The 18559-nt window shown below is 39.7% G+C and overlaps 1 protein-coding gene across 2 annotated transcripts; it reads right to left on the bottom strand.

Moving 5' to 3' along the window:
- Positions 1–4810: 4810 nt before the first annotated feature.
- foxd3 (forkhead box D3) lies at positions 4811–13678 on the bottom strand. Of its 2 annotated transcripts, XR_005129702.1 has the most exons (2): positions 11905–13678; positions 4811–5170 (listed from the first exon to the last, which is right to left on the bottom strand). XR_005129702.1 is itself a non-coding variant. In XM_017721902.2 (1 exon), the coding sequence occupies exon 1, from the start codon at positions 13333–13335 to the stop codon at positions 12082–12084; it is 1254 nt and encodes a 417-aa protein (XP_017577391.1). In that variant the 5' UTR covers positions 13336–13678; the 3' UTR covers positions 11384–12081. The 2 variants fall into 2 exon arrangements, 1 of the variants encoding a protein (XP_017577391.1); XM_017721902.2 differs by lacking the exon at positions 4811–5170 and having other exon boundaries at positions 11384–13678.
- Positions 13679–18559: the final 4881 nt, after the last annotated feature.

Raw genomic sequence — 18559 nt, 5'->3', positions numbered from 1 at the left:
AGTAATTGCTGTATACTCTCTAACAGTAATGCTATACAGTAATTGCTGTATACTCTCTAACAGTAATTTGCTGTACAGTAATTGCTGTATACTCTCTAACAGTAATGCTATACAGTAATTGCTGTATACACTCTAACAGTAATTTGCTATACAGTAATTGCTGTATACACTCTAACAGTAATTTGCTATACAGTAATTGCTGTATACTCTCTAACAGTAATGCTATACAGTAATTGCTGTATACTCTCTAACAGTAATTTGCTATACAGTAATTGCTGTATACTCTCTAACAGTAATGCTATACAGTAATTGCTGTATACTCTCTAACAGTAATTTGCTATACAGTAATTGCTGTATACTCTCTAACAGTAATGCTATACAGTAATTGCTGTATACTCTCTAACAGTAATTTGCTATACAGTAATTGCTGTATACTCTCTAACAGTAATGCTATACAGTAATTGCTGTATACACTCTAACAGTAATTTGCTATACAGTAATTGCTGTATACACTCTAACAGTAATTTGCTATACAGTAATTGCTGTATACTCTCTAACAGTAATGCTATACAGTAATTGCTGTATACTCTCTAACAGTAATTTGCTATACAGTAATTGCTGTATACTCTCTAACAGTAATGCTATACAGTAATTGCTGTATACTCTCTAACAGTAATTTGCTATACAGTAATTGCTGTATACTCTCTAACAGTAATGCTATACAGTAATTGCTGTATACTCTCTAACAGTAATTTGCTATACAGTAATTGCTGTATACTCTCTAACAGTAATGCTATACAGTAATTGCTGTATACTCTCTAACAGTAATTTGCTATACAGTAATTGCTGTATACTCTCTAACAGTAATGCTATACAGTAATTGCTGTATACACTCTAACAGTAATTTGCTATACAGTAATTGCTGTATACTCTCTAACAGTAATTTGCTATACAGTAATTGCTGTATACACTCTAACAGTAATTTGCTATACAGTAATTGCTGTATACTCTCTAACAGTAATGCTATACAGTAATTGCTGTATACTCTCTAACAGTAATGCTATACAGTAATTGCTGTATACTCTCTAACAGTAATTTGCTATACAGTAATTGCTGTATACTCTCTAACAGTAATGCTATACAGTAATTGCTGTATACTCTCTAACAGTAATTTGCTATACAGTAATTGCTGTATACTCTCTAACAGTAATGCTATACAGTAATTGCTGTATACTCTCTAACAGTAATTTGCTATACAGTAATTGCTGTATACACTCTAACAGTAATTTGCTATACAGTAATTGCTGTATACTCTCTAACATTAATTTGCTATACAGTAATTGCTGTATACACTCTAACAGTAATTTGCTATATAGTAATTGCTGTATACTCTCTAACATTAATTTGCTATACAGTAATTGCTGTATACTCTCTAACAGTAATGCTATACAGTAATTGCTGTATACTCTCTAACAGTAATTTGCCAGTTCAACTTAATAAACTGCTCATGTGGAAACAGCAAGTTACCTGGTTTGATCAAACCTAAATAAACACTTTGAGTTAAACAATGCAAGGCAAAATAAATAGGATAGAAGAACAAAGACAATATTTTACATCATATAAACTTCAACAAAGCTTCAAATCAACATTCTGTTCTGTTTTTTTCCACAGTATAAAGAACAAAAGTGATCAATAAAGAGGATTAGAAATGTAAATAAATGATAGTTTAAGAAAACATCCACCTTTGACATGTTGTGGTTTTATGTAGCAATGACAACCTTTATTTTCGTTTTTACATACTCATTTTCTACCCTTTAAAACGAAACAGTCTATTTTTGTTACTGTAGCTTTAATGTATATTTAAATTACATGTGTTCTGATTGGTTGCTTTGCATTACTCCTCAGCCTGGTTTTACTTTTTGTGACCACAAAAACAATTAATTCAAAACAGGCTGTTTTTGCAGCTCAGTGTCCACATATAAACAGTATGGACTGAAATGTTGCATTTTGAAGCTTTGACAATGTTTTCATATGTAATGAAACTCTTTTTCTGTTTCTACAGGATGAGCATTTCAGTGTTTGTTGGATACCAGTGTAGTTTTTTTTTAATTATTATTTTTTAATCTAACAAGTGTTTGACCTCATGCACCACATATTTTTGTGTTTTCCTTAATTAATCCCTAGAATCTATCACTCAATTCAACTTATCAGGCAATCAGTCCCTCAGTAGCTAAATGCGAATTAGATTTCACAGTTTTGGGCACTATTTGCAAAAGAATGTTGGCCACATCCCTTAACTTTAACTAACTACAGCAGTCATAACACAAACTCACCAAAATGGTACAAAGGTTTCTGAATAAATCATGATTTGAATCAGGAGCGTAGCTAGAGGACGGAAGCCAGGCCTCCTGAGATTTCTTAGGGTCTTAAGGTCATAAGATCAAAATAACATTTAAAAAATGCATTTATTCATTTGGTCATCTCTTTAAGTCCAATACACAAGTACACAAACCAGCTTGTACAGTTACCAAGGAGCTGATCAATTGTCCTGAGCAAACAGCATTCCCAGCAAGCGCTCTAAACTCAAATTAAAAGTTAAAAGTAATTGGCTTTTGAGTTGCTTTCAGTCCCTAACATTATATTCTGGACAAAGCTTCTTTGGACAACTTTACCAAAACACCCTAATTCAGTAATTTAAGTGTAAAATGTAATCGTAATGACAGTTTACATAACAGCATTATGCAAAAGCTAGCTAGCAGTTACTTGTCAGATTTCCAGAAAAAAAAAAAAGTTTCATAGTTGCATAACAACAACATTAATACTCTCATTCACCTGCCAGAAGAAGCGTCAAGTGCTACCTTCAGCAATGTGTGTAAAAGGTGCATGAGCGGCATTATTCAGAGCTGCAGTAGCTCACTAAGACCACTGGCAGGACAATAACTCCTTTAGGCATCTTTAAACTACTGATCAAAAAGGGTGGACAATAGAGGAAAGAGTTTTAGCTTCCTGAAGGTTCCTGAAAGACATTTACAAAGGCAGCCACCAAGATTTAAACGGATGAAAGGGTTCTGACAATTAGCATTTGGATATGCGAGATTTCAAAGCAACATGAAGAAACTAACAAGGGAAGCTGTCTTGATAAAAATGACAACATAGAAGTCTGATGCCAACTGTTAAATATGATGAATCCCTCGTGGATGGATCTTGTGGGATGCATAGCATTGGGATTTTAAGGTAATTGGCACTCTAACATTGTTTTTTTTTGTGATATTCTCATGTTGTGAACTGATAATGCTCCCAATACATACCGCTAAGTCAAATTGAGAGTCAAATAAACTGAAATTCAACGCCCTTTAAGTCTCCACCGTCCAATCCCATCTCAGATTGCAGTGAAAATCACTGCACTTTATGGAATGTTCTGGAGCACACCCTCTTAAAAATAAGAGTGTGAATAAGGTTTCCACAGAGCCAGAGTAGAGCCACATTGGGTTCCCTCAGAAACCTTTGTAGGTGCAATGAACCTTTTCAAAGTTTAAAGTTTGTAAAGGTTCTAGGAAGAACCCTTAAACTGGCACAGAATATGTACATGATGTGAAGGTTTTTGGAAACTTTGAAAGGCTCTTCACACTCACAAATCTCTTTGAAACACGATTCTTTAGAGAATGAAAAGTGGCCTACGGCCTAAAGAGCTCTATGTTGCAGCTTTTCATTTTTTTTTACTTATTTATGAGAGTGCAGAAGAGGAACAAGATTCCCTTCATCCCTCAAAGAATGCAACTCTTAAAATTGAAGGCTCCTAAACGATTCTTGGCCCATTCAAGGAACATTTAATTGATAGAGAACCTTCTTTAAAACGTCATTATTTTTGACGCCTTTATTTTGAAGGATTGAACTGTAAAGAATAGTCTAATATGAAACTACAGCAGCCCAGTTTCAGAATATTTGAAGGTATTGTAGTGTGTGGTCCTGCTCGTTAATTAGGTACAATATCATTACACTGTAGCATTCGCTGCTATGAAAGAAGACACAGCTTATGCACAAGCCATTGGGCTTTATTAAGGAGCTGTTGCAGGTCACAGCCACACCATACACAAAGAGAGGTTTGTCTAATAGTTCATTCTAAGCCTGAGCTACACGCTTAAAAAAGATGGCTCTTCAAAAGTTTGTTAGTAAAGAAAATAGTTCCACATGGAACCATGAGCACTCAAAGAACTCCTTGCATGATTTAAGAGTTCTCTGCATTGTGAAATAGTTCTTTGTGCTGTAAATGGTTCTATTTAGAACCTTTTGAACAGGGTTCTACATAGGTTCTCCTGCTGTTGCAATGACAAGCTTGCAAAAATAGAAGAACCCCTTTGGTGCTATATAGAACAAGTTTCAATATATAGAACCATGTACACATATTCTCCAACTGAAGAACCATTTCACAACGCAAAGGACTCATGAAAGCCATGAAAGTGGTCTATATAGAACTCATGGTTTCAAAGTCCCTTTACTAAAGAAACTGTGAAGGCCCACCTTGTACACAAAACACAGCCACAGGCTAGCCCCACCTCCGGATAAGAGTCCTTGTAGAAAACTAAATGAAGATATGCTGCAGGACTATTACCCCAAAATGAACATGCACGCATCATTAAATGCGCTGCAGTGTTGTTCCTCGCAAACTCCACAGTTAGTATTTTTCCTGCCTGGACAGGAGGTTGATTTCTCCTTGATCTTAGAATGTAAGAATGTTGGTCAGCATAGGGTATGAGTTCTTTAGGAAAGCTCAATTTCTCAGTCACTTCTTTTCACCTCTAATGGACTCAACTTTAAACTTCAGCGTGAGATTATCATCATTGTGCTCAGGCATGTCAACATTTCACAACCAATATGTAAGAATACTACCAAGAAGTTATGGAACACAAACGATTGAAGTTTTCAGATTCATGTTAGGTTTTGAGTGCAGCAGTCAAAGAGGGAAAGATATGATTCACATCCTTTACAAGTCCTTAGAGTCCTCAGACTTACCTAATTAACACTGAAAACATGTTGTCTTTAAGACCTTAATGCCACTTATGGATTCCTCCTTTTGGTTTCTCGCCTCAGATATCTCTTCAGTTCGTCAAGGAGTGTGTCTCAGTGGCGGTGCCGTGTTTCTCCTGGATCAGTCATTGTGTAAGACGTGCCTCTATGAGGTGAGCACATCAAACATTTATAAATAATAACCTTGGACAACTGCTGATTTGCAATGACACTTCCATTACAATGAGCAGCCTATTAGTCACTGTCTCCTCCATTAGTTATTAATGCCCCTGTGTGCCAGCTTTACTTTGTCATTTATTGCTTCATCTCTGTGCCTTTGAAATATTTAGTAACAGCTGTATCCACATTTACTGTTGATGATCAGTTCCAGGAGATGACTATGCTCGCCACTGGCTCTTTAATGAGAACTGGTGTCTTTGTCCTTAAGTGCTTGCTGTCATGTGTTGTGGCCAGTAGAACTAAAGGTCATCTTGGCAGAGGCAAGGCAATATTTTCTGGTCTGATATTTTGAGACCACAGTCCTACAACTATTGCGATTGAGACAGTCTTAGTAATTTTATGATTCCATTGGTTGGAGGTGGACCTGTTTGCAATTATCTTCAGCTTCTTGACATCACTCCATTGTTGGTTTTGATCAGTTTCTCTGACATTACTAAACAAATGCAAGTAAGACAGTGAAACTCATTCAGTTGTGTTGTTTCAACTACATTAAGTGAGTTGTGAGATTTACATCACGTGTTTGCTTGGTCAGTGTGATCTTGATGAATGATATTCAACATTCTTCCTATTGCTTCCTGGCATCATCTATTTGCATATTGCTTTACTTATGTTACTCATACTTTTTGTATTGTCTTTCTCGCCAGCATACCTTCCGTTGTGTGCAGGCCTGTTTATACTCAGCGGTTAACTGCTGAACTGCATTGTTCACTTTAAGTGCAAGTTACTGCTAAGTGTAATTCTAGGACAGCTCAGTAGTACAGTAATACTTTAATGAAATTGTGTAGCTATCAATTAAACCACTTAACTCTTTCTACAACCCTATTTCCAACAAGGTTGGGATGGTGTGCAGAATAATACAATTATAATACAAATACTATGCAATAATATTGAAATCATGTAAACCACATTTTTAAATACTACAAAGACAACAAATCAAATGTTGAAACTGAGAAATCTGTGTTTTGAAAAATATATGAATTTTGAATTTGATGCCTAAAAAAGTTGGGACGTGGGGCATGTTTACCACTACATTTCATCACCTCCTCTTTTAACAACAATCCACAAGTGTTTTGGAACTGAGGAGACTGACTGCTGTAGTTTTGAAAATGAAAAATTCCCACTCTTGTTTGATATGAGATTTCAGCTGCTCAACAGTTCAAGGTCTCCTTTTCATTCCATAATGTGCCAAACATTTTTAGAGGGTGACAGGTCTAGACTGCAGGCAGGCCAGTTTAGCACCCAGACTGTTTTCATATGAAGCAATGCTATTGTAATATATGCAGAATGTGGTTTTACAATGTTTTGCTGAAATAATCAAGGCCTTCCCTGAAAAAGACGTCATCTGGAAGGCAGCATATGTTGCCAAAAGCCGTATATATCGTTCAGCATTAATGGTTCCTTCACCGATGTGCAAATCACCCATGCCATGTGCATTAATGCACCCCTATATGATCATGAATACTGGCTTTTGAACTGTGCACAGATAACAAGCCGAGTGGTCTTTAGCCCAGAGGACACAGTGTCCATGATTTCCAAAAAGACTTTCAAATTACTTGGCCCACTGGACACTTTTCCACATCCCCTCAGTCTATTTTAAATGAGCTCAGGCCCAGAGAAGGTGGCAGCATTTCTGTATCCTGTTTATATATGGTTTCTTCTCTGCATTTTAGAGTTTTAACTTGCATTTTTGGATGCAGTGATGAACTGTGTTCACAGACAGTGGTTTTCATACATGTTCCTGAGCCTATGCAGTGATTTCCATTAGAGAATCATATCTAATTTTAATGCAGTGCCACCTGAGGGACCAAAGATCATGGCCAGGAAATACTGGTTGTCAGCCTTGTCTCTTGCGTACTGAGATTTCTCCAGATTCTCTGAATCTTTTAATATTATTGTGTACTGTAGATGACACGTGGTGAACCCCTCCTCATCTTTACTTCTGAAAGATTCAGCATCTCAGGGATGCTTTTTTATACCTAATCAAGTCACTGACTTGTTGCCAATTAACCACCAGGTATTTTTTTAGCATTACACAACTTTACCAGCTTTATGTTGCCCCCGTTCTAACTTATTTGGAATGTGTTGTTGGCATCAAATTCAAAATGGGCATATATTTTTCCAAAAACAACAGTTTCAACATTTGATGTGTTGTCTTTGTACTGTTTTCAAAATATAAGATTTGCATATGATTGCATTTTGTTTTTATTTACATTTTGCACAGCGTCCAAAAGTACACACTGGGTTATACTTTAATAAGTTGAATGTTATTGTAAAACATAAATATGATCAGTCCAGTTAATTTGAATTCATGCTTTAAATCACTGAGTACATTTTATTCAACTGAGCAACTTAAAAGGTACTTAACCCACTTGTGTGCAACCACCTTATGTAACAGTTAATTAAGTGAATTCAACATTTAATTTTTTGGTAAAGACTTCATCAGTTTAGTGGGTTTAATTTTAACTCATTAAGAACACATTACTCAATCATGTATCCTAGAAACTACATAACCATTTGATTTAAAATTTTCAAAAATGAAATCCAATATTTTATTTTTTGTGTGAACATCATTCAAGTTATGACCTTTTTTGATAGCTTAATACTCACAATATATTTTTGTGCAAATAAAAGGTGTACTATTTGTGACAGATAGAGATGATACTTTCTCATTTTCCTTTAAAATGTGCTTATAGGAATAGCCTTATTCAACCTAATCTCAAACAACTGTACACATATTCAAAGGTTTGGGCACCCCTAGTCAAATGACATGCAAAGTTGTTTTTTTTAAAGTAAATAATCTACAAACAACATCCTTCTGTGCATTTTAATGCATAGTAAATAGCAAAATAAAGTGTGGCCTGAGTAAAAGTCATGTGACATTTTAGGTTTCGTATATTATATATTTTTTCCAATATGCTTAACTCAGCAAACAATATTAATTGTAAAGTAAAATTTATGGGGTGTTCAAACTTTTGCATGTGACTACTGTACATCCAACACATCCACTCTTAATCATAATTACTATTCTCTGTATTTAAAAGCAATTAAAATCCTGCTGAAACATACTTGTATTAAAAGCCAGTGGGTAGGTGTTTCAGCAGCTGCCCATTGGTTTCTATTACAGTCTTGTTTAGAGTCAATGGGTGTATTCATTTTTTTTAACTAAGTACAGTTGAACATGTCAAAACCACTGGCCCTGGTAACTGACTGTGTGCTGCAGCTGGAGCAGATACAAATTATGTTAAAAAGTACAGGTGGATTCATTTAAGGCTTCCTTTTCAAACATATTCAAGAGATCTCCAGACAAACGGAACCACCTTGGGAGGTCCACACACTGCTCTCACTGCAAGAAACGCTTGTGCTTGTGGGAATACAGTTCAGCACACTTGTGCCCTGCACCGGAGCAGGTGTGGCAACAAAGGTCAGCTTTCTTGGAGAATGACCGCTGACTGACCACTGAGTGACCACACCAACACTTGCGTCATTGACAGGCACAGCAGGGTCAGTCTGTGACGAAAGCAGTCACTAACTTTCACACACCATAAAAAGACACAACCCATAGAAAGTTCACTTTCTTGACCTTCTATTAGAGTCTTTGCTGAAAATGATATTAATATGAATGATGGATAAGTATGAATCGGTGTTGCTCATGTGTGTATGTTTTTATGGTCATATCTAAAATGTTTTTTTTTCTGTTTTTTATATTTATACAGCACTGTAGAGCACCACACTAGCTGGCCTTAATGTTATGTTTTTGTGAAAAATGTCTCAATATGGTCTGAAATGACCTGGAATGAAACTTTATCACTTTACTGTACATTACACTAAAGCATATTTCTCCCATCTCTTACAAAGGTACTATTTTGGAGATACATTTTGTTATGACACCACAGACACAAACATAATGTTTATGGCATATTTGTTTAAACAATTATATGTTCTCAATCAAAGTGGTCTTGCTACTGTAATAAGTGTGCTAAAAGCTTAAATTCATCATGTAGACTGAAAAGGCTTGGACTGTGTTTTTTTGGAAATGATTAGGAAATATTCACCTTCAGCAGAAGCTTTTACTCCTTGGCCCTAAAGATTTGGGATTGCATAAAAAGTAAGAATCATGTAATTTTGCCTGTTCTATGAACTGGTCTTAAAATATCTTAGAGTCATGTCTGCTGCTGTGAATAAACTGGCCTAATGGTGATTAGTCATGTCAACAGGTGCCTAGAAATATTACAGCCTAATTCTGCAGGTTCACTAACAGAGCACCAGCATTCCAGCGCACAGCACCAGAATGCTTCGCTTGTCTAATTTGTAGTCCGGATGAGGATGAGAGGGTGTGTGAAAGCGCCACCTGGTGATGAACTGAGAGCGTAGGGTAATCCTCACACAGGCTGCAGGATTATTAGTGGACTATGGGAGGATGGAGCGATAGTCCTGTTCACTGGATTTGGTCTCTTTAAGTCAGAGACGGGAAGAAGTAATGATAGTAAAAGGACAACGTAGAGAGGACAAAAGGACAATGTTCTTTTTATAGAGTCTCTTATAGAGCTTAAGAGAAGTATAGCGGTCTATCTACCTATATATATATATATATATATATATATATATATATATATATATATATGGAGAGATAGAGAGGTGGATAAATCTGTATAAAAATAAGTAGACCGAGACAGATCTAGACCTACCTGTCTGTGTCTATCTGTCTATAATATGTATATGTGTGTGTATGTGTGTGTGTGTGTGTGTGTGTGTGTGTGTTTATTTAAAAATTATTATTATTATTATTATTATTATTGTTATTATTATTATTATTGTTATTATTATATTTCGTTGTTTCTTCATTTATTTTGATCCAAAATGTCTAATTCCAATAAAATCTAATTTTTTTTTTACTTGTTTATCTGTTATTTGTTTGTTTATTCATACTGCTATTTTATAATTACACTGCTTGGACTATTTATCTCCTTCCTTCTGAAATAAGTAGTCCGAGCAATATGTCCAAATGCGCTCATGTCTCGTCGTATTTTTCAGTCACGACAGTTAACGTGGTTTTACCACGAGTTTAATGACCTCTGAATCTTCATCATCTTCATCCTCCTCTCCTGAAACGCAGGCGTCTGTACTGCAGGTGCCTCGTTCCTTTATTTGCGTGATTTCCTAAAAGGCCAGCAGCGCTGTGAGCGCTGAGCGCGCAGCCTGACTGCAAGCCTGGCTGACTGAGGAGGCAGCTGCGCCTCTCCGGCGCAAAGTGGCTTTGGGAAGGCGAGGCCTTTCTCTTTTCCCATGGGGATCAGTGAAATAGTTAAATATAGCCCCCCTAACCCTGTAACCCCAAAGCCCCCATGTGCTGTTTGTGTAGCGCTCATCAGACTCGCTCACACAACTGCCAAAGCGGAGAGACTCAGACGCGCGGCTCACCCTGAGAGCCTGCAGAGGGTCTCACAGTGTTTAAGGCTGATTCAGAGCGCTCAGCGTTTCAGAGACCATTCACACAAGAGCTCATCCTCCTCACCCGGCGAGGCTCGCGCGCTGCGAGATCCCGTTTCATTATAAGCAATTAATTAACCCGTTTAATTAAATTGAAAGTGAAGCGTGTGGGTTTGTGTGTTGGTAGTGAGAGTTCAGACTGCGGAGATTTAAAGCAAAGAAGAGCTTCAGTTCCACTCTACGCTGTTTGTAGCTGTCACAAATAATATAAATATTAATTACAGTATAATTACAATGTAATTACATGTAGACTGTATTCATGCCTGCATTTCATATGAAGCGAATATTTCAACGATACTTTCTGTAACTCCTGCTCAGTTTAGAGCCTGCGGCGTTGATGAGTAACGGCTGATGTTTAGACTACAGTCAAATTAATAGCCGCTCAGGTTTTGCGCAAAATTTCTTTCAATAAAAAAATACAGTGAACTTTATTTTTATTAAAGCTTCTGTCAAAAAGGCTAATTATGTGTATTGCCTTTCTCCTGCACGTATTCCTGCAGTTTCTTTTATTCTGAATTCCATTCAAAAATCAATACTTACATTTACTGTTAATTACAATTAATTAAAGAGCAGGTCTAAACCCCACAAGATCAAAAGCGCCTGATTAGCCGTCGAGCTCATTAAGAATATAGATGCTGTCTGAGAGTTCAGCTCTTATTTTAATATTTATTAACAAATGTATTCAATTTACAACACAATATAGCTACATAGAATACAGATATATGAATTTGATCTTATAAACAGACCGCCTGTCCAGCCGTCGAACAAGCACACTCCATATTTTGTAGTAAAAACAAATCAGACAAATGGAAAAGACAATCGGCTCGTGATTCCAAAAACAGGAAAAAATACAAACACGCCCATATAAATAAATGAATGTATATGTGCGTGTGTTTCAATATTTTCCAATATATATGAACGTCAACATATATAACGGGAAATAAACTATAAGGAGAGCAGCACTCTCAATCATGTCCAAATATTTTCCATCATATATATATATATATTTATATATATATAGGGAAAATAAAAGTACTCCAAACTGATAACATTTAAAGTCTGAACAGCAGATGAAAAAAAAAGAGAACAAAATAAAGCAAAACAAAAAGATTCAACAAAAATAGCGGGACAAGTACGTTTCATTTCTTTTATACAAATATTTACAGATTTTACCTGTGCTGAAATCATCATCCCTCCACTCTGCGCACGTGTGTCTGTTTTTCAGTCTCTTTCAGTCTCTGTACATGGCTACAGTGCGGCTGCCGCTCCAGTGCTACAGTCTCTGCCCTCCCTCCTTTAAATATTACAAGTATAAAAAAAAACTACATTTTGTCTTTTTGGTGTCTTTTTTCACTGCGATGCCCATTTGGACGGCGCCGCCGAGCTGGCCGCGGTCAGAAACTGTCCCGGGACGAGCGTGGTGGGCGCGCTGAGCACCGGCGACGTCCGCGCGAGCGCCAGCGAAGGCGCGCTCAGGACCGGGGACCGAAGAAAGGCCGGGCTGCAGCTGGTGTTGCTGCTGCTGGTGTTGTTCCCGGCGATGATGTTCTCGATGGTGAAAGACGGTCGCGGGCACGTGGGCTCGCGTTTGATTGCTGGTGTGATGGGCGCGGGCGTCGTGGCCGCCGTGACCCCCGTGCCGGTGCTGCCCAAGCCGCCCAGCTGCAGCTGGAGCCCGGGCGCGAGCTGCGCCAGCTGCGCCCCGAACGCCTTCCTGCTCAGCTCGGCCGCGGAGGGTAACAGGGGCACGGCGGGCGGCAGCACATGGCCCATGGCGGGCGTCACGTAAGGGTATTGGAGGGCTGCTGCGTGCGCGTGCGCCTGCGCGTGCGCGTACGCTACAGCGGCCGCCGGGTGCACGCCGCCGTAAGGGCGCGCGTACGGGCCGTACGCGGCGCCGAAGCCGTGCATGACCAGCGCCGCCTGGTCGCGCAGGACGTCCGGCTGGCGCTTGAAGCGCTTGCGGCGGCGCAGGAAGCTGCCGTTGTCGAACATGTCCTCGGACTGCGGGTCCAGCGTCCAGTAGTTGCCCTTTCCCGGGTTGCCCGGCTCACGCGGGATCTTGACGAAGCAGTCGTTGAGCGACAGGTTGTGGCGAATGGAGTTCTGCCAGGCGGGGAACTTCTCGCGGTAGTACGGGAAGCGGTTGCTGATGAACTCGCAGATGCCGCTCAGCGTCAGCTTCTTCTGCGGGCTCTGCAGGATGGCCATGGTGATGAGCGCGATGTACGAGTACGGCGGCTTCACCAGCGCGCTCTTGGGCTTGGAGGAGGGCGCCGGAGCGCACGAGCCGCCACCGCTTCCTCCTCCTCCGCTCTCCTCCTCGCCGTCACCTTTGGACTCACCGCCGTTCCTGCGCTCCTTCACGTCGGCGTCCTCCTCCCCGACCGCGTCCTCCATCTCATCATCGTCGTCTCCGAGCACGTCGCGAGCCGCCCGCGCGCCCTCGCAGTCGCTGTCTTCGCGCTCCAGTCCGCTGCCGACGCCGATGCTGTCATCGCAGTCGCAGTCGTCGCCCTCTCCGACCACGTCGATGTCCACGTCGTCAGGCGCGAGCGTCGTGTGCCCGGACATGTCTCCGCCGCCTGCGCCGGACAGGGTCATCGCAGCTTCGCCCGAGGAGCCGTGTGAATTTGCGTGTGCGTGCGCGTGCGCGCGCCCCGTTTCGGGTGGCACCGACTGGCCGACTGAGCGAGTTCGGGCAGCCCAGACTGCAGCGTTAAACAGACAGAGAGGAAGAAAGAGAAAGAGGGAGAAAGACGGAGAAAAGTTTCTGCGCGCGCTCGCGGCTCCCTCTCCCCGGTTTTCTTACTGAGTGAGTTTTGCCACGTGCTTTTCCAAAACAAGCGTGTGTGTGTGTGTGTGTGTGTGTGTGTGTGTTTGAAAAGCAGCCCGTCTCGCTGTGTGTGCTGATAGATTACACTTTGCCTACTTTTCAAGTTAAAGATATAGCGGCGGCTCGGTCACGTGGTCATCACCCCCCAACACCTCCCGCCCAGTGACGTCAGACGCCCCGCCGTCCAGTTTAAAGCAAAGCAAAGCTGAAGTTTGTGGCACGAAGGATTTTTTTTACCTTTTTTGTCAGCAAGCGGGACAACAGTGAGAGCGCGCGGTCCGTCAGAGAGCATTTAGCACAGAGAGAGAGAGAGAGAGAGAGAGAGGGAGAGAGAGAGGAAGAGAGGGAGAGAGAGGCATACTAACTAAAATCTGTAGACGAGAGAAAACAGGAAAGACAGCTGAGAAAGCCGCCGCTGTTGAGCGAAGCCGCGTCCCGCCGCGGAGCTGCTCGCGTTCCGTCCGCTCTCGGTCTCGACCTCAGGCCGAGCTCGCTGTCACTGTAAGTAAGCGCGTTTTGAACCTTGAGTGCGGCTGCAGCGCGAGGCTGAGGCGGCGAGAGCTCTGCGCTGTCGGAGGGGCGGTGGGGGTGCAGGTGAAGGTGATAACGACCTCCATCACTGCACGCGTTTGCATGTGAATCAGTCGGAAATGAGCGAGCTGGAGGGGGGAACACACAAGCTCACACACGCCGCGGACGAGCCCGGCAGGACAAATAAAGGGGCGCTGCTGGAGGAAGAAATAAAAACGAGACATACTCTGAGCGCTCTGTGAGAAAATGTTGGCCCCCTGAGCTCGAGGTAACGCGCCGAGGCCGCATGTTTGTTTTCATTAGTGTGTCCGTGTTAGACGGTGTTTTCTGCGTGTTCTGTGAGTCATGAGGGAGTAAAAGTCTGTCTGTCTCTCTGTCTGTCTGACTGGACTCGCTTGTTTAGCAGGTATCCGCTGATTGAGTCTCCACAGGCAGAGAAGGAAATATCTTTAATTGGACAGCAGCGATTACTCCAGCAGAGCGGAGAGGAGTGTGTGTGTGTGTGTGTGTGTGTGTGTGTATGTGTGTGCGTGTGTGTGTGTGTGTGTGTGTGAGAGAGGGAGGATTGGCTTGACTGATCACTTCAGTTTGTACAGTCAGACACACAGAGAGCAGCTTCTGTAAATATTCTGTAGTTTTTTTGTATTAAATTGTTTTAATTATTACATCGTCTGATTGAAGTGAAAATAGAGAGTTAAAGTATTACTAATCAAAAAGCAACACAAAAAGCAATCATTAATAATAATAATAATATAAGAAGAAGAATGCAATAATAATTATTATTATTACTGTCATATGTCAATTTTATTCACATACATTTAATAAACAGCAATTACATAAGTATAGTAATTGTTATAGTAATAATTATATAGTAATATTGGTCATTTAGAATTACTATACTAATAATTAAATAGTAAAAGTAACAAATAATTGTGTTAGGTATTATTATTATATATGATATTATAATATTACTATATATTGTAATTATATATTACATTATTATTATTATTGTTGTTATTATTATTGTAGAAAAAACGACACTTTTTGTTATTTTGTGTTATTTAGTTTGAGCTCAGCTAAGTCTCTGTTGTCATTCTCTGTGTGTAATTGTGGTCTCACTGGTCTGTACTCTGCTTGTCTGGTCACGCAGAGTGTTTAGCCCCTCTGTTGGCTGAGTTTGTTTTGTTTTGTTTTGTTGTTTTAGGATGATATTAAATGTGAGAACAGCACCTTCAGTTGAGCTGATCGAACAGCTCTCCGCACCGCGCGCCGTCACTGTTCACAGCTTGTGTTTGTGAAAGTGTTGAAGACGCTCTCTCTCTCTCTCTGTCTGTCTCTCTCTCTCGCTCTCTGTCTCACTCTCTCTGTCCCTCTCCCTGTCTCTCTCTCCCTCTCTCTGTCTCTCTCTCTCTCTCTCTCTCTCTCTCTCTCGCTCTCTGTCTCACTCTCTCTCTCTCTGTCTCACTCTCTCTCTCTCCCTCTCTCTGTCTCTCTCTCCCTCTCTCTGTCTCTGTCTCTCTCTCTCTCTGTCTCACTCTGTCCCTCTCTCTGTCTCTCTCTCCCTCTCTCTCTCTCTCTCTGTCTCACTCTCTCACTCTCTCTCTCTGTCTCACTCTCTCTCTCTTTCTCTCTCTCTCTGTCTCTCACTCTCTCTCTCTCTGTCTCTCACTTTCTCTCTCTCTCTCTCTCGCTCTCTCTTTCTCTCTCTCTCTCTGTCTCTAACTCTCTCTGTCTCTCACTCTCTCTGTCTCTCACTTTCTCTCTCTCTCTCTCTCTCTCTCGCTCTTTCTTTCTCTCTCTCTCACTCTCTGTCCCTCTTTCTTTCTTTCTTTCTTTCTTTCTTTCTTTCTTTCTTTCTTTCTTTCTTTCTTTCTCTCTCTTTCTCTCTCTCTCTTTCTTTCTTTCTCTCTGTCTCTCTCTCTCTCTTTTCTCTCTCTTTCTCTCTCTCTCTCTCTCTCTCTCTCTCTCTCTCTCTCTCTCTCTCTCTCTCTCTCTCTCTCTCTCTCTCTGGTTGTGTGTGTCCCAGTGACCCGTGAGATCTGCTGTCCATCAATACGAGACCACTTAGCAGATGAAGGACCCCCCCCCCACACACACACACACAGACACACACAGCTCTTAGATGTTAAGATCACTGTGGTGTTCAGTTTATGATGGAGTTAAATCTCTCATCTCTCTCAGAGTTTCAGGCTTTCTGGTGTTTTTCAATTTTCTCATGTTCTCATTTCAAATGTACATAATAATACAGTATTAGAATCGAATGTATATTTTATTGGACCATATTTGTTAATAAAGAACTCTTTACGAACTGAAGAAGCCTGTTTATTCTGTGTTCTTCTGAAGCTCATTGGTGTGCTCTCTCTGAATGAGGAGACAATTACAAAAGATCAGGACCCATATTACCCTCTGTCCCATATGAGCCGAGTCCTCTCTCTCTCTCTCTCTCTCTCTCTCTCTCTCTCTCTATCTATCTCTATCTCTCTCTCTCTCTGTCTCTCTCTATCTATCTATAATCTTAGCAGCATTCTTAAGAGTGGTTGAGGTTTGGCCACACAGGTCATGAGGATCGATCATGATCACATAGCTTCATTCTCAGATTAACAGTAATCCCCGTTAATCCCCTTTATTTTTTCCTTCTCCTTTCTCCGTGTCAGTGCTCTTCATCTCCATCCTTCTGTATCATCTTCAGAAGCTCCACAGTTAAACTTCAGAGTTTGTTAATGAAATGCGCGTTTAAACACACACACAGACACACACACACACACACTATCTATCTCTCTCTCTCTCTCTGAGGGTCTTTTAGAATAATGAGGGGAGCAGGATTAGAGACCAAAGTGAGCATCAAAAGCAGAACAGTGTGCGCACTGGACATTACTTACACAGTCAGAACACACCACAAATAAGACAAGCAGCCTTAACAAACCAGGAAATTACACCCAGCAATAATTCAAAACTGGACTATTTAGAGCTAAAACTAAATGACAGACTCTTATTTCTTCTCCTTTTAGGTCCATCTAAATTCACTCCTAACACAGTCATGTAGATTTTTAACTCAACATTTTAAGCCATTTTCATCCAGTTTTTGTCATTTTCACAGTGTATGAAACCCATTCATATTAAAAAAGACACTCAGACTCACTGTATTATACACTACTCCAGAATATACTATACACTGCTCCAGAATATATTATACACTACTCCAGAATATATTATACACTGTTCCACAATATATTATACACTTCCAGAATATATTATACACTACTCCAGAATATATTATACACTGCTCCAGAATATATTATACACTGTTCCAGAATATTATACACTTCCAGAATATATTATACACTACTCCAGAATATATTATACACTTCCAGAATATATTATACACTACTCCAGAATATATTATACACTGTTCCAGAATATATTATACACTGTTCCACAATATATTATACACTTCCAGAATATATTATACACTACTCCAGAATATATTATACACTGCTCCAGAATATATTATACACTGTTCCAGAATATTATACACTTCCAGAATATATTATACACTACTCCAGAATATATTATACACTTCCAGAATATATTATACACTACTCCAGAATATATTATACACTGCTCCAGAATATATTATACACTACTCCAGAATATATTATACACTGTTCCAGAATATATTATACACTTCCAGAATATATTACACACTGCTCCAGAATATATTATACACTACTCCAGAATATATTATACACTTCCAGAATATATTATACACTACTCCAGAATATATTATACACTTCCAGAATATATTATACACTTCCAGAATATATTACACACTGCTCCAGAATATATTATACACTACTCCAGAATATACTATACACTGCTCCAGAATATATTATACACTACTCCAGAATATATTATACACTACTCCAGAATATATTATACACTTCCAGAATATATTACACACTGCTCCAGAATATATTATACACTACTCCAGAATATACTATACACTGCTCCAGAATATATTATACACTACTCCAGAATATATTATACACTGTTCCAGAATATATTATACACTTCCAGAATATATTATACACTACTCCAGAATATATTATACACTGCTCCAGAATATATTATACACTGTTCCAGAATATATTATACACTACTCCAGAATATATTATACACTGTTCCAGAATATATTATACACTACTCCAGAATATATTATACACTGCTCCAGAATATATTATACACTGCTCCAGAATATATTATACACTACTCCAGAATATATTACACACTGCTCCAGAATATATTATACACTGTTCCAGAATATATTATACACTGCTCCAGAATATATTATACACTGTTCCAGAATATATTATACACTACTCCAGAATATATTATACACTGTTCCAGAATATATTATACACTGTTCCAGAATATATTACACACTGTTCCAGAATATATTAT

Source organism: Pygocentrus nattereri, chromosome 26, assembly GCF_015220715.1.
Source record: "Pygocentrus nattereri isolate fPygNat1 chromosome 26, fPygNat1.pri, whole genome shotgun sequence".
Lineage (NCBI taxonomy): Eukaryota > Metazoa > Chordata > Actinopteri > Characiformes > Serrasalmidae > Pygocentrus > Pygocentrus nattereri.
The sequence above is the reverse complement of the archived record's forward strand: the minus strand, read 5'-3'. Positions and strand labels throughout refer to the sequence as shown.

Excerpts from the sequence above, each read along its gene's own strand:
- foxd3 (XM_017721902.2), bottom strand. The coding sequence starts at position 13,335 with ATGACCCTGTCCGGCGCAGGCGGCGGAGACATGTCCGGGCACACGACG.